General features: G+C 47.2%; 1 protein-coding gene across 6 annotated transcripts in view; it reads right to left on the bottom strand.

Annotated features, from left to right (window-relative positions):
- Nucleotides 1-200: 200 nt before the first annotated feature.
- The window catches only part of PRICKLE2 (prickle planar cell polarity protein 2), a 221,574-nt gene continuing 205,408 nt past the window's right edge, over nucleotides 201-16,366 (bottom strand). For all 6 annotated transcript variants that reach the window (XM_075938504.2, XM_075938506.2, XM_006135077.5 and 3 more), the window contains one exon: nucleotides 201-1,633. In XM_075938504.2, the coding sequence (XP_075794619.1) occupies nucleotides 774-1,633 (860 nt within the window). In that variant the 3' untranslated portion in view covers nucleotides 201-773. The remainder of the gene's footprint in view (nucleotides 1,634-16,366) is intronic.

Raw genomic sequence — 16,366 nt, 5'->3', positions numbered from 1 at the left:
GTAAAGACTCCAGGATTGGACTGAAAGAGTAACTGCAAATCGAAAGTGGGAGGAGACTCCATAACACCAGCTAGGCCTCTAAGATTGAACAAAGCATAAAATGTTCTTTTTGATTTACCAGGAATGAAAAGACTGAACACCCTCCTCACCCAAGATTTCACAGATATACTTAATACGTTTGATGGCAAATCGAGCAGGGATTCTGAAGTACCATTTATTTAGCTCTGGCTGAAAACAATTATGAACATGCATGCAGTTTCCCAGTGACTCCTAAGATATAGAAATTCCTCTGATATTACAAAATACAAAAATATTTTCTCCAAACTCTCATTTACATTGCATTTACAACAATCATGGAAATAACTTAGACTCCAGCACGGACTGAGAGACAAATTACTTACCAAAATGAGGAATAAAAACCAAACGCATTAGGAGAACACAAGCTAGTCGCAAACTGTTGATTATAGTAACCCATGGTAACTAAAACATATGGACAAGCTGGATTAAAGAAGTGGCAGTATTTGGAAAGAAGAAGAAAAATACTAGGTAAATATTACAGGCTAATGTGAACTGTTTTTCTCCAAAGTAAAATGTGCAAAATATATTCACTGTGCCAATGATTATGACTACTTATAGAAGCCAAACTACTACCTTCTTACAAATCCCCAGTTTTCAGGTCTGTTTGTTACAATAAAAAGCGCTTATAAGATCTAAAACAGTGCAAGTTTATGAGTTAATTTACATTCTCAGATAGTGCCCAGGAGGTGAGACTGTTATGATATGATACAGTTTTTGCTCTTCTGTCTTTTTCGGCTATGCAACTGTCCTCTGCCACTCAATGTTGAAGACTTGGGCATGCCATACGATCCATATTTGTGCAGGAGCTCCTCGCTGGTGACATATCGGAGACGGGCAGGTTGCGGTATTGGCTCCCCAAGGAAATAACCTTCGTTGTCAGATTCTGAAGACGAGGAGCAGGTAGAACACCAGTCATATTCAGCAAAATAGGGCCCCCATCTCTCCCCCAAATGGTTCTGCAAAGCAAGATCTGACACAGTCCTTGGGCACTGAGTATACAGGTCTCTGCGGGAGCCTTGTTCCATCGTCTCTCTGCAGCTTCTCTGGTGCATGAATTGGTCATAGTCCTCCCTGGCTCGCAGCGAGGGCCTCTCTTTCAATCGACAGCACTGTTCGCTGGCCAGATGGAGGGCGTTATCTGAGCGGGAGCGCCTGGACCGCCGGGGTCTGTGTGGGCGGTAACGCCGATCGTCCTCCCGGAAATTAGTTCGCCTGCGTGTGCGCTCGCTCATGGGGGGAAGTCTAGCACTGTCCTGTCCAGGAATTTTGTTCCCTGGAATCCCACTGCCATAGTCAAAACTCTGATGCATCCTTCCATGCAGTGGCATCTCTCTGTAACTGATGGGGTTGCGCAAGTTCGGCTCCATCTCTTGGTACTGTTGTGCAGACAAGAGGCTCCGGACCGACTCGGCGCTTCTAAACTGCACAGAGGAGTTCAGAGTCCCCATGTTACTCATCTTCTCCGAGACATTCATTCCAGAATCTTTGCTCAGATCAGGCATTGAGAACCTAGAGAGATGCTCCTGGCGCTTGGCACCTCCCTCCGCAGAGAGTCCTGGAGGAGAGGAGGAGAAAAAAAAAAGACACTTAACACGAGTTTTCCATCGCGGCAGCACAATGCAAGACGCTGCTTTTAGCTTGGCAAAACTGATCCCAATTTTCAAAAGCGACTAAAGCCCAGAGCGTTAAAAAGTATTGGAGTTACGTCTAAAGGTCTGGACAGAGTGATTTGAGGTGCCTTATTCGAGACCCCCAAAGGAGGCAAGATTTTCAGACCATTTCTGAGCACCTCTACTTTGGTAATCAGGGCTGCTTTAAAGTGGTGAAAATTGCTTTCCCCCTCCCCCAAAAATACAGAGGGTTCCCAAAATCACTAGTTGCTTTTCAAAACCTGGACCCAGTCTCCCCTCATATTTCTATTAGGACATGATGGAAATGTTGTGAGAACAACCATGTCTGGGAACATTCATGCTTCTGTAGCAGCATTAGGCCTTCTGTCCTCTGATGGCCCAGTGAACTAACTAGTGACATGATCCAACGCCATCCAGACGTTAATATTTAGCCACTAGGCGGAGACATGGCGACACATTTTTGAGTAGACCCATTTGCCATGCTGTAGAGGGCAATAATTTTTGCCCAGGGGTCACTTCAAAGGAGTTTGAAGTCGCCCCAGGCCACCCCAGAAGGGGCGGGGCCAAAACAGGAAGGGGTGGGACAATCATGGTCTGAGGGTGGGTGGGGAGCCCCTTTGCCCCCCCCTTCCCACTATGCACCCATGCCCTGGAAGAGGCTTGGCATGCTCCCGCACCCCGCAGGCCAATCAGGGCCTGGAGGCGGGGGAGCGCGGGAAGCTTCCTCCTGCCCTGCAAGGAGCACATGGCACATTGAAGTGCTGCCAGCTCCTTGCAGGGCCGGGGCAGGACAAAGGAAGCTTCATGTAGCTCCCCTGCCCCCAGGCCCTGATTGGCCTGGGGGCGAGGGTGCGCACGAAGCCTCCTCCGCTCTCCCCCCTGCCCTGCAAGCAGCGTGCAGGGCTTCAAAGCGACATGTGTTCTTGGCAGAGCGGAAGGAGGCTTCCCTAGCTCCCCCACCCCCATGCCAATTAAGGCCTGAGGGCAGGGGAGTGCGCAAAGCCTTCTCCACTCTGCACCTGCCGTACACTGCTTGCAGGGCGGGGTCAGAGCAAGGAAGGCTTCAGGGGCTTCCCCGCCCTGAGACCCTACTTGGCCTGGGGGCGGGGGAGCAACAGGGCCTCCGCGGGTTGGATTCACCCGCTTGGCAGGCCAGATCCAGCCCATGGAGGCCCTTTTGCCCACCCCTGGTGTAGCGGAACCTGGTGACACAGAGGTGATTTGCAAGGCCAGAGTAACGTAATGTTCCGTCACAAAGCCAGGCCACCAGATTGTCGCAGTGGCAGAAGCCAGATGCTGCTCCTAAAGCCCAGGCCTCCACTATGAGAGCTCACAAAGACTCTCCATTAGCTATTAGCAATATAGGGTCTATGTGACATCAGTATAAGTATGTGACCCAAAGAGGAGCAATTCTGTCATCCAGAAGAGGGCAGCAGTGTAAACAGACACTAGCCACTTTACAACAGTGGTGCATCTTGTTCCCCACATGTGGGAGTAGAAAGAGGAAACAGTTGCTTCCATGATACTGGATTCCTACCCATTTTGGACCCTGGTCAGGCTGAGGGGTACATGGAACCACGCACATATCATCCTCCCTTCAGATCCACGGAAATCCCCCAATACAGTGATGGGATCCTGCATAGCGGTGCTTCATTGTCCCCAAAGGGAGCCAGGCTGTTACACACGAGCCAAGCTTCCAGTGCAGGATGATCCTAGCATCCTACTGATCCCTGGGGAACTGCCTAATAAAGGGATGGGGAGGGGGATCCTCGTGCAGATTTTCTGTCCCAGAGCCTCCTCCTGTAAGATGGAGGATCCAGGCTTCCATCAGTAGAGAGACGTTCAGAACGGCATCTGGATAGGAATTCAATAGCTCTCTGCAGCAGCAAGAGAGGGATTGTTACATGAGCACAAGTCAGCTCAAGAGTCTCTTTGGAAAGGGAACTAGAATATAGGCCACCTCTCCAAGCTCTGTTCTCCCCGTCGGAGAGGCCTGGATGATCCGCACATCGGTTTGGTAAGAGGCTCTGTCAAATGCTCAGCTTGCATCCTCCAGATGCCACATTTCAAAACCTAGTTTAGCAGAACTATCGTTTATTCCAAATCAAATGCCGTTTACTTCAAATGTTTTTCTTGTCATTTTTTGATAACCTTTCTGTGCAACCCATTTGGTGCGGTCTCTGTCCCACTGGTATGATCTAAAGGCTGGTGCATGCCCCTGGTGCAGTCACTGAGACATTCTGATTTTGTAAACTGGGATAAAAGTCACAAATAAACTGCTCTGTTTTTCTTAATAAAACTTTCCATTAAGTTAATCTGCGGCATGACTTCTTTGGCACAAGCCATTGTCTGGCAAACTTCATTTTATGAAGGCCAAATTCTCCTCTCAGTAACAATGGCTTAAATTTGGCTCACATCTGTAAAAATCAAGATGTTACTCTGGACTTTCTGCATAATTTGGTCCCTGAATATCAGCTGTTACTTGACAGAAATCTTCAAAGATAAACCAGGATTATCCATAGCACTCAGTAACCCTACTGCCACCAGTGCAACAGTGCCAAGTCTTGCAATTGTATAAGTTTTATGATATTGGATGTTTTTCTTCAAGCCTTAACACCTGGAGGCATGTTATTGTGTAAGAATCTCACTTTTCATTTTAAAAGAAGTATATTTCTAGACCTAATGGTTGTAGCGAAAAGTTACAAAATGTGAACCTCTAAAGACTCAACCCCCAGAAATCAAATAAAAGGGGTTGAATTTCTATTTTTAAGCCAGTCTCACAGCTGGGCAGTGTCCGTGATTTTGGAACACTTGCAGATGGACACACTGACCACTGACTTTAATGAGGTCACCACAGCAAACTTTTGGAAAATCCCGCCCGCAGTGTCTGCTTAACAACAGTCCTGCCTTATGCTCTGTGCTGTTTTCATTTTCCTGGCAGACGCATCTCCGTGCGTGAGCACGTCTCCTGCTCCTTGTTTCCCGCTCTGTCACATCAGTCCCTTCTCCAGCCAGCAGCTTTGGGATGTCACAAAGGCAGATGTATGACTTCACATGGGGAATAATTGGTTTTTAATAACAAGGCACACCGGTGCCATTTTGCATTTATATGGTGTCAAATACGGATGTAAATGAGTAAGGGTGATGCTTACTGTGTAACGCATAACTAGTGCCCAGAAGAAGGCCCTTGCTCACAGCCTGCTCCAGCCCCCCGCCAGGCCGCAAGTGGCAGCCCCATGTGGGACTGGCAAAGCCAGCAGCTCTGCATGGGGCTGCCTACTTCCAGTCCCATGTGGGGCCAGAGGCAGCCTAGCTGGAGCAGCCCTTCTGCAATGAGAGGCCACTCCAGCCTGGCTGCGACGGGTGGGGGGACTGCTCTAGACCTGCCGAACTGGAGCAGCCCCGCATCCGTCCCTCCTTTAAGCAGTTAACCAATTCAACGTCCCTACTTTCAAACACTTCAGTCTACTTCCCCAACAGCAATGGATTAAGCCTCACCGCTTCCTAAAAACCAGACATGCGAGCAAATGATTTTCCTTGCAGACACAGCAAGCCATGTCAGCTCAGAGCTTAGACGCTACATCTCTAGACTCACAGTCCCACGATGCTCTTTTCAACACAGTCCCTTTCCTTCAATTCAACATCAGTGAGAATAAAAATACTGTCTAGGGACAGTTACATACAACATGGAAATAGATCTAAAGACGGACCCATGGGCGCTGGGGATGTTAGGTGGCAGGAGGCACTGTCTTTGCAAACCACCAGCCTGGCCCTGCCCACACTCTGCCACCAGAATGCCTGCTGTAGGTGTACTGGGGACAGTGTTGCTGCCCCCAAGTGTCCGCCCTTCCCGTGCTCCAGGGTCGGGGAGGCTGGAGCCTGCCTTCCCCGTGGTGCTGGGGGGGGGGGGGGGAAGAGGAGGCAGTGACTTGGCTCCTGTTAGGAGAGTGGGGCCTGGGAACAAGGGCTGATCCCAGCCTTACCTTCACCCACCACCCATGAGCGGACCAATACTTTTACATTATCCAGGAGGTAAAATAAGATCCTTAATCCCACCAAATGAGACAGGTTGAAAGGAAATGTACATGCCAAAGTAACACGGGGCTGTTATCATGTGAAATTCCAAAGAGATTATCTTTTAGTCCAGGGAGAGGGCGCTAGGCCCTTTCCAAAGAGAAGAGGCACAATCCCTCCCTTAAGAAGTGCTCCACCTAAATCAGTCAGACAGAGAGGTTTGTGGAAGAGAGCACAACACAGAGACAATTACATTTGTATGTGCCTTTAACCCTGTTACCCTTTTCAAAGAGGTATAAGGAGGAGTGGCCGGGTCATTATACAGTCATTGATTAAAATGAGGATAGAACTAGATCACATGGTTGCCACGAGCACTAGAGGCGTGATAAGATTGCCAGTGGCAGATATAAACCGAATATCCAAACAGACCACCAGAAAAACCTGGCCAGCGATTGACTTGGTGATACTAACTCTTCAAGGAGACCATGTCTTTTGGGGCTTTGCCTTGAGAAAGGCGGTGATGTGTTTACACATTGCACAACTGGTTCAAAAGGAAAATAAACGGGCATGTGGATTCCTGGTTGGCTGCCAGGAGGTCCTACTCTTGTATACTGGCAACCCATCAACCCATGAAACTTTAGGCCAAGAATGTCACTGCAAGTAACAACAGCTGTAACAGTGAAAACAAACAGAACTGCCGAGGGAAAACACGGCTAACTGTTACTTGGCAACAGAGCATGTGAATGGCAATGCAATGCTTGCTTGTTGATGGAAAGGGACAAGAGGCGCATCGCCATAGGAACGGCAGAAAGGGGAAGACAAAGCATCAGGAGGAGGAAGAAGAGTGCTAGAGCAAAAGTTAAATGTCTGCCAATCTTGCCTCTTTGATGGGTCAAAATGAAAATCCTATTTAAAAAGTTGACCTGAGATCTTGCAGGCCAGGGGCAGCTCCCTGCCCACACTGGGACAGGGCATGTCATGGTGGGCCTGGCTGAGCTGGAGCAGTCCCCCACCCGTGCACTGAGCCACTGCACTGGGGGTGGGGGCTGTCCGGGCTGCTAGGCCTGCCATACCAGGCAGGGGGCTGCTCCAGCCAGGCTGGGCCCCCCCCATGGGCGGGGAGCTGCTCCAGCCTGGCCTGGCAGCATCACGCTTACTGAGTGATGATTACCAGGTAACCAGTTAACCCTTTCCAACTATAAAATGAATGCACTCATATGCTGGGCCTATACAAGACTTAATAAATAAATTACACAGTTAAAATAGGACCCATTTCCAAAGATGAAAGGACTCCAGAGATCCCCAGCCAAATTTCTCCCATGCTTTCTCCCTCCCATCTCCTCACAGCACTGCTACCTTAGGGACATGTGTGACAGAGGACGAGGAGGTGTTAGCGTTGGCCCGTAAGGTGCTTTGAGGTTCTCTGACAAAGGCTCTAGAGAAATTTAAACGTAAACTCAATGACATGTCAAGCAGAGAAGCTACATCTAATGAAGCAGGCAAGTGCCTACGTCTATATCTTTAGATGCCCAATTCCCTATGGAAAAGTGGCCCTGGGACAATGTGTCTGTATACAGAGGTGTGTGTTTGTGTATGCCACACTGTCACACACACAAGAGCTACGTCTAGACTGGCATGATTTTCCGGAAATGCTTTTAACAGAAAAGTTTTCCGTTAAAAGCATTTTTGGAACAGAGCGTCTAGATTGGCATGGATGCTTTTCCGCAAAAGCACTTTTTGTGGAAAAGCGTCCGTGCCAATCTAGACGCGCTCTTCCGATCGGGGCTTTTTTGCGGAAAACAAATCTGAGCTGTCTACACTGGCCCTTTTGCGCAAAAGCTTCGCGCAAAAGGGACTTTTGCCCTAACGGGAGCAGAATCGTATTTCCGCAAGAAGCACTGATTTCTTACAGTAGGAAGTCAGTGCTTTTGCAGAAATTCAAGTGGCCAGTGTAGACAGCTGGCAAGTTTTTCCAGAAAAGCGGCTGATTTTCCGGAAAAACTGGCCGGTCTAGACACAGCCCTATAGTCTAAAGCACAGTTATGGTCGTTAACAACAGTTCCCCTGACTCAGCTTATTGTGCAGCAGAACTATCTGCCTAGTACCCGCCACAGGCCCCAATGGTGCAAGGTGCCAGCTGTAACCGGTTCCTCAGCATCGAGGGAATCCTCAACTAATGCTGAGCTGAGGGAGCTCCAAGCCAGGCCCTGTGGCAGCACATGTCATTGGGGGCATGGCTGGGAAAAGAGGGTGTGTCTAGAGCCTCTGTGTGGTTTAGCTCGTTCCAGCTGCCACAACAATGTCTTAGGGCCATGGGTAGCTAGGTGTAAAGTAGAGCAGCCTTTGGGGCCAGGGGCTAGACTGGCTCCTGCTTGCTCCCAAATTGCCTCTCTCCTGATTGGGTTCCTAGTACATTTTAATAGAACTGGTATTCGCGGGCTAAGGTGCAGCTGAGCAAACATGAGCCTGACTCCATGGCATGGGGTGTGCAGTATGTGGGCATGTTTCTCCATTGACTTCCGTGGCGATAGACTGATCTACAACGGGGTGTGACAGAGTTGAGATCCAGGCTCTTCAGGCTCCTATCTTCCAGTGATTTCAGGGGATTTGAGCCTAGATCTGTAATTGTGCACAGTTCCTTGCAGACACACACTGAGGGTGGGTTGTTTTTTCTTTTTGGATAAGCGGTTGCCACATCATAGGGAAACAAGTTCAGAATACAGGCCAAGTGATGCAGATTTATCCAGCAGCAGGGTTTAATCAGCACTTCTTAGATCCCTGGGATTTTAGGGCTCTTCACTCATAGTTATTAAAGACATGAAAATTTAAAGGAGTAGGGAAAATGTTGGTTCCCAGAGCTAAGAATCTCCCCTATAATCACTGACAAACAATCCCAGAGTACACGCGAGCACATACACTGAGAAGCCCCCAAAGCAAATGTGACCCACACGCCTAGTGCATGTGGTTCATTGTCCCATGCAGTGGCACTTAGACCACTTACAGCGAGAGATAAGAACAAAGGAGCTCTACAGCCTTAGCTGAGAACCAGCTGGCTTTATAACTCAAGCTGTAGAGGCTCCTACATCAAGGTCCCAGGTTCAAATCTGGCTGCAGGCAGTTACATAAACAGGATGTCAGTCAGCTGTCAAGCAACTGCGTATCATCATCAAGTTTTACCGATCATACCTGGAGAGATCATAGGGCCATAGCTAAAGGGGAAGCTAGCTTTTCATTATCAGGCTTAACTTGATGTGAAAAGCTTTGTAAAAATGAAAGCAAACCCACTTGAAACTTCACAAAGATGATATCATGCCAGCACTTTTTTTTCTTCAAAGTTTGAAGCAAATTGGAGAAAGTGTTCGTGGAATAGGAGGGGATAAAAAAAATGAGGTGGGCTTCACTTTGCAGATTTTCCCTAATGTTTGTCCCTTATCTGTCAAAAATGGCTTGGCCCAGAAACTCCAAATTAGTTTTAATCTTGTTGACCTTGGCAGCAAAGAGTATGTTTCACTGGTTAGAGATTGCTGAAAGAGGAAATTAGCTCATTAATCAATGGCATTGAGGCAGATATTAGGAACGTTGTGGAGCTCTTAAAGTGAGCAAAGCAAGGATGTGTGTTCTAGGCCAGTGTTCTCAACCTTTTTTTTTTTTTTTAAGAAAGTATCCCTTTAAAAAAATTATAAGTACCCCTAAGTACCTACAGTTTTCAGACACACACAATTTTTTCTACCATTGCAACACATTTGTTTAAACAACTTAATCGCAGCTGGGAGGGCAATGGAATTTTTGGGTGTAAAAAGTACAAAAATAATAAAACTTAAAACAAAAAAATCAGTTTTCTCCAAATTTCAATTGTGTTGATGTACCCCTCCCCCATACTTCTCTCGAGTACCCCGAAGGGTACTCGTACCACTGGTTGGGAAACATTGTTCTAGGCTCTTCAGAAACACAGGCTGTGGCATTTCTAAAATGCAAGTGGAGCTTTTAGGCTGAGCTGTAGGAGATGACTTTGTGATCCAAACACACAGGGCTAAACTACCTGTTTCCACCGACCTCAATGAGATTTTGGGCTAAGATTTCTAAAAGTCTCCAGGAAGCTACAGGTTTATACCTAGGCAACATGGGCTCAAATGTCCTGATTGCTCTGGTCAAACATTAGAAAATCTATTATGCATTCGGGAAAGCTATGGATTTGCCACGGTGTCCTGTATTAATCTTCTCCTGTACCTAGTCCCCCTCGCAGCATTCTGTCTGTTGGCTGAAGGTACCCACCTCACCATATATATATCATTTGTAAAGTGCTTTGTCCAAAAGGTCCTTCAATGGGATATCTCCTAAGAAACTAATCACAGTGTGTGGAGCTGGGAACCTGCAAAAAACTTTATGTAGGGTAATAGCCTGACTTTAATGATATTGAATGGCAATAACTTCTCTGCAGATGTACTACCACATCTCCGTGTTGATCACACAAGTGTCAATAAGTGGTGTCTAGCCAGGTGTCAACCATTTTGACGCTTTACTGTTCGCTACAACTGGGCTTCATGTGGTTGTGGAGCTCTTCCAGTTAACATGACTGGGTTGTCTACGCTTTGCTTTGTAAACCACAATGGCCTATATTCAAGATGGCAGCAGACCTAAATGTCATGCCTGCAGGGTTTGAGGTGTTCTCAGATACTGGGGTACTCAGCGATACCAGGATTTTGCATTAGTCACATTTATTGTCTCAGGTGGGTATTTACCCTCCTTGGAGGAAGGAGGAGACACGAGGTAAATATTTAAGTGGCGCTGTGCTTCTACCTATCTATCAATCTTTTAGATCGATTTTCCATTTTCTCTTTTTGTTTTGTATTTTTTAAAATTACAACAACAAAATCTGGGTGATCCCCTTAAATTACTAATATTTATTTACAGCTCCCTTAATTCCCGCTTAATGATGTGTTTTGTCTGGGAGCACGGTTCAGAATTTGATACAGTGAAATGCTACCCTGGAAGAAAGAGAGGGGGATCCTGCAAGGCAAAGGAAATTTTTCTACTGAAGAAATTTGAGACTGTTTCACCAGACTATCCAGGGGAGTGGAAAACTTCCTCTAGCCTGAGGAAGTTTTGAATTGTACAAATATAATTTCCCCCTACCTCTGCAGGACCTTCTGAAACATCCCTTTTGATTGGGATTAAATCACTCTCTTCTCTTCAAAGTCTCAATGCAGGGAGCTGAAACAACTTGATGGCCTTGCTAAGCCTACGGCAGTGTAACTTGGCTGAAGGGATATGGTGCCCTCGTGCTACCAGAGTGTGTCATGGTGCAATAGGCCGACCGTCTACTTTTGCTGATTCAAGTCAAATTTTTTGAATGAAAGCACCTCTCTGAGCAAGACACCATGACTCAGGACCAAACTGAACCTCCAGTGACTTCAGTGGCAGCTCTGTTAGCCCACGTGGTTGTTCCATTAATAGGCTTTTGCACCAGAATTATGGGGGATTGCAATATCTTATCACACTCTTCCAGGCCACATCTACACCATGTCTACGTAGAATATATAGCTGGAGTTGGCTTGTCTTAAGCCATGTTTTGTGGCATCCCCACAGTGGGAGGCCAATGGAAGCAAATGCTCCCATCATAAAAGGAGGAGTACCAGACGCCAGTGGGGGCATCCTCTGAGTTAGATTTAATGAGTCTCAACTAGACTCGCTAAATCAAACTCTGGAACACTGATCACTGCAGCGGCAAACTTCCTTTTCGCGTAGACAAAGCACAAGTTTCAGGTTCCAAACAACATGAAAGCCTGAAAACGAGATTCTGATTCCAGCTACAGTCGAGAAATGTTCCCATCCTCATGCTGTGTCACCAACAGCCATTGATCTCAAGCGACAGTATTACTGGTCAACAGCTATGTAATTGCAGGAATACAACCCCACATAGTAGTTACCCTTCACAAATGTCAAATGAGGCTCACACCCTGTAATGGTATTTGTGAGTGTATCAACAGATTAAATTGTACCTTTCAATCAATTTAATGTCAGTGCAGTGAATCTACATTGAGGGTTTGAAGTGATGTGACTGCACTGACATAGTCAGTCTAGAAAGCACAGAAAGGGCGGCCAATGTAAATGCTTCAAGGAGAATGCCAACTCACGCTGTATATTGATAACTTTGAAGACCCAGCCAAGGACAGACTGAACAGAGAGCAACTATCAATAAAGGCTGTAAACACCCAGAGAAAAACTTATGCAAAAAAATGCTAAGTCATGCTAAGTTTTCAATAAGAGGCTCTATGGTCTCATGTGACATCTGTTCACAACCTTGTGTAACCCACACACCTAGTGAGTATGGTTCACTGTCCTGTGTAGTGGCACTTAGACCACTTACAGGAAGCAATAAGAATGAGCTCTATAGCCTAAACGGAGTCAGCTGACTTTTAGCTCAAGTGGTAGAGCTCCAGAGGTCCTAGGTTCAAATCCGCCCAGTTGCAGTTACACTTGGTCCTCACAGATCGTACTCTACAACCACAAGAAAATATGAGATACCATCACTGAATACACTGGATAGCCATGCACAGATACACTGGTTCAAATGACTTGTTTCCATGCTAAAGCCATGGAAAACCAGACGTTAGATGAATGCATAAATCATCTGAAGGTCACGCTAGACCAGGGTCAAGTTTCCTTAAAAGAGTTGTGAACCTTTTGATAATGCACAAGACACAAGTGAAGTTTTACAATGGTTTTATGGTTTCACTGAATAATTTTCACTGGCTGTGTCACTGACAGCAGCTGGTCGTACGCCCATGCTTGCTGCTTTTGCTGAACCAGGCAGAAAGTAGGTTAGACTGATTGATTAGTTTATTCTACCACTTGTAAATAGAGCAATTCGCCACCAGTCCCTCTTCTTACCCTCACCAGAGGGCACGGAAAGCAAGTCCTCCATGTAACATAGTCACTGAGGCCTGAATCATGTTAACTGTTGAGCTGTGTGTACATATCCAAAATCAGCATCCCCTGAATTGGCTTTGTTTAACTGCAGCTTACTCAGGCAGAAGAGAACAGAACGGCTTTTTAGGATCTTTCACATCTAACCTTCCCTCCCCCCTAAATGGCCCCTGAAGCTCTTGGATTCTGGCTGACTGTTGGGTGTGGGGCAGTCAGAACCCACAGCCCATGATATGGGATTTATTTTAAATTCCACCCCAGGAACTTAAGAGAAAGAGGAGCAGTATTGCCAGTATTTAATAGCAAAGCTTCCCTTCCCTTCGCCCTTTGGAATTTGCAGAAATAAAAGGGAACAGTTATATAACCACTGGAAAGAGCTAAAAGCAAACAAAGCTGAGAAAGAAAAGCAAGAAACCTCATAACTGAAAGACAACCCAAAGGCCTGCCAAGCCAGTTGGGATCTGGATGCTAACTGTACAGCTTGGTGCACTCTAATTCACACTATTCAAATGATTTCAGGATTCATTTCTTGTCACACACAGCTCATCTACACAGCACACTGACAACAGCCAATAGGCCAGTACCTACTCGGTGAGAGATTTGCCTGGAAATTATTAATGCAGCGTTCCCAGTGTAACCTCACCTGCCATGCATCATTAGTGACGCCTCAATCTTTGGGGGACTCAGTGGGATAAACAGGGGAGGTTTCCACACCAGTCACTCTGCAAATAGCCCCCGCCCCACATATCATGTAACAAGAAAAGAGAACCTACTTCTTGCAGAACCCGTCTGCTGCTCCCTTTGCCAGCCTGCTTTGCAATGGATGGGTTTTCACTAGGAAAGAAAACTCTTAGATTTCCAGGAAGAAGGGTCCAGTTGTCATTTCAATGCATTTGGGGAACAAGTTCCGAATCAGAGAATTTTCCAGACCACGGGAGGTCAATATTGTCTAGCAGCATTACCAACCCTTCCACTGCTTACCGGGCTGTTAAAGACATTGAGGGGTAAAGTAGAGCTAAATAACAGGACAGAACATGGAGAGCCAGGAGTGGGGTCTGTAAACAAACTTTCTGGGACTACGGGAACCTTAGCCACACCCATGAAAAGTGGACATCCAGCTAACTCAAATCATGCTGGATCACACATGTTTCCTGACCAGAGAGTGCTGGAGTAGAGGTTCAACCTGTACTAGTTTAATCCCAACAGTTTATTTGCAGGTGTGTCAGATGAAGACTGTTCAGAGGAGAGTAACAGCTCTGAACGTGAGAGCAAACACGGGAGCACCGCTCATTAGAGAAAGAGTCAGCGGCTAAGCTGGTTTTCACGACTTTCCACCAAACAAAGAGGATTCCATCCCACAGAACACAAAGTCTTGGGTTTGGAAGGGTGGCTGATCGTGCGGGGAAGCTCAACTAGTTGATGCACAATTGTTTTCTTACAACAATATCAGTTTCCAAGGGTCTGTTTCAGGGCTGGCTCTGTTTTGCAAAGCATATGCTTCCATGCCTTAGTCACAAATCAAAGTCAATGCCAGCAGCCTCGTGTTTACACTCCCCCTTACCCTGCGCAGAGGGCCAACAACAGCAAACCAGCAAGTACTCAGGCAAACCAGGAGCATCTCAAGAGACACAGAGATGGCAGGGGGTGATTCTAAACACAAGAGTGCACAGACTATCCTAGTCGGGGGTAGTACATCTTGACATTGTTTTTTTCAGAAGGAGAATCTCAGTCATCCCCTGTTTGATTCAGAAATGCAAGGCTGTATTTAGATCTATATTTTGAAGCTGCAACAAGTCTGCTAAGTGCGGTTGCCCCCTAATGATTTGATAGAAATTTTCCATTTCCTGGAGCGGGAAGGGAAGGTGGTGGTGAGGGGTTGGCTGAAGAGCTGGGAGAGGTCTCCAGCCAGCAAAAAAGAAAGAGACATCTGAATGGAACTGGGAGTATTGTGCTGCCTAACTACACACTAGCCAGGGCAACAGTCTGGCTTTTCATCCCAGCGGTATAACCACCTCGCTGTCATGAACATCCACATCCTCAGTGGCTTCACAAGGCAGGGCGGGGAAGGGAGAGACAGGAATACAGCAGGGGTACGTCTAAACTACATGCCTCCGTCGACGGAGGCATGTAGATTAGCCAGATCGGCAGAGGGAAATGAAGCCGCGATTAAAATAATCGCGGCTTCATTTAAATTTAAATGGCTGCCCCGCTCTGCCGATCAGCTGTTTGTCGGCAGATCGGGGCAGTCTGGACGCGCCGCGCCGACAAAGAAGCCTTTCTTGATCGGCACAGGTAAACCTGGTTTCACGAGGCATACCTGTGCCGATCAAGAAAGGCTTCTTTGTCGGCGCGGCGCGTCCGGACTGCCCCGATCTGCCGACAAACAGCTGATCGGCAGAGCGGGGCAGCCATTTAAATTTAAATGAAGCCGCGATTATTTTAATCGCGGCTTCATTTCCCTCTGCCGATCTGGCTAATCTACATGCCTCCGTCGACGGAGGCATGTAGTTTAGACGTACCCCAGGAGTGGGATTTTCAACACTTTTCAGCATTGGCCTCTCTCTGAGCTCCCCAGCTTTCAGGGACTTCAGTGAGGGGCTGAGATCTTTTGGAAAACCCCACCTAGGATCATCAGCTCCCTTTATAGCAGCAAAGAAAAGGGAGAGGTTATTTTGGACTCCAACATGTGGCACGAGTAACCACCACCAGTCAGGTTTGAACCTAGGATCTTTACAGAGGAGCCTCTACCACTTGAGCTCTAATGCCAGCTGGCTCTCAGTTTAGACTATAGAGCCCTTGTTCTTATCTCTCGCTGTAAGTGGGTTAAGTGTCACTATATGGGACAGTGAACCACACTAGGTGTGTGAGATACATATGTACTACAGGTTGAACCACTCTAGTCCAGAACTCTCTGATCTGGAAACATCCATGGCCCGGCATGATTTTAGTTAGCCAGGTGTCCACTTACCATGGCTGTGGGCAAGTTTCCCACAGTCCCAGAAAGTTTGTTTACAGCCACCGGTCCTGGCTCTCAGTGCTGTTATTTAGCTCTAATTTACCCCCCAATGTCCCCTAACAGCCCGGTAAGCAGTGGAGGTGTTGGCAATGCTGCTAGACAATACTGACCTCTCTATGGTCTAGAAAATTCTCTGGTTTGGAACTGGTTAAATCCTGAGGGCGCCAGACTAAAGAGGTTCAACCAGTACCTGCAAGGAGGGCTTTCCACTTCAACCCCCCTCCTCATCTAGAGAAAGAAAGGAAAACAGAGACCGGCAGAAGGCAAACAGCCTGCCAGGTCAGTGTTACTACCACTCCACTCCATACATTCCAGCAGCCCACCAGCTCTCTCCACCCCCTCACTGCTGACTCTTTCAGATGCAGGGAAGCAGATGGGCCTGGCCCCTGCCAGGGTAGGATGGGAACAGAGCTGCTCCAATGGGGCAAGCCATGGTTGGCTGCGATTCCTATGGCAGGGGTCTAGACTTGCCAAACGTGAATGACTCAGCAAAGAGAGATGACCTTTGAAAAAAGGTTTCTCTACCCCTCATGAAAGGACTCCTGTTGTCCCTCCCTCCTCTTCTTTCCATGGGAAGCAATAGTTTGCTGAACACACTTGATTGGAGCAGAGATGATCATTCTCTCTCCCATTCTTTGTTTAGAGACTGTCAGGAGTTGGTGTTTGAGTTGCTATGAAGTTCAGCTGGAATTTCCATTTT

This window comes from Pelodiscus sinensis, chromosome 11 (assembly GCF_052426305.1).
Source record: "Pelodiscus sinensis isolate ZL-2025 chromosome 11, ASM5242630v1, whole genome shotgun sequence".
In the NCBI taxonomy this organism is placed as follows: domain Eukaryota; kingdom Metazoa; phylum Chordata; order Testudines; family Trionychidae; genus Pelodiscus; species Pelodiscus sinensis.
This window is presented reverse-complemented; position numbering and strand designations above follow the sequence as displayed.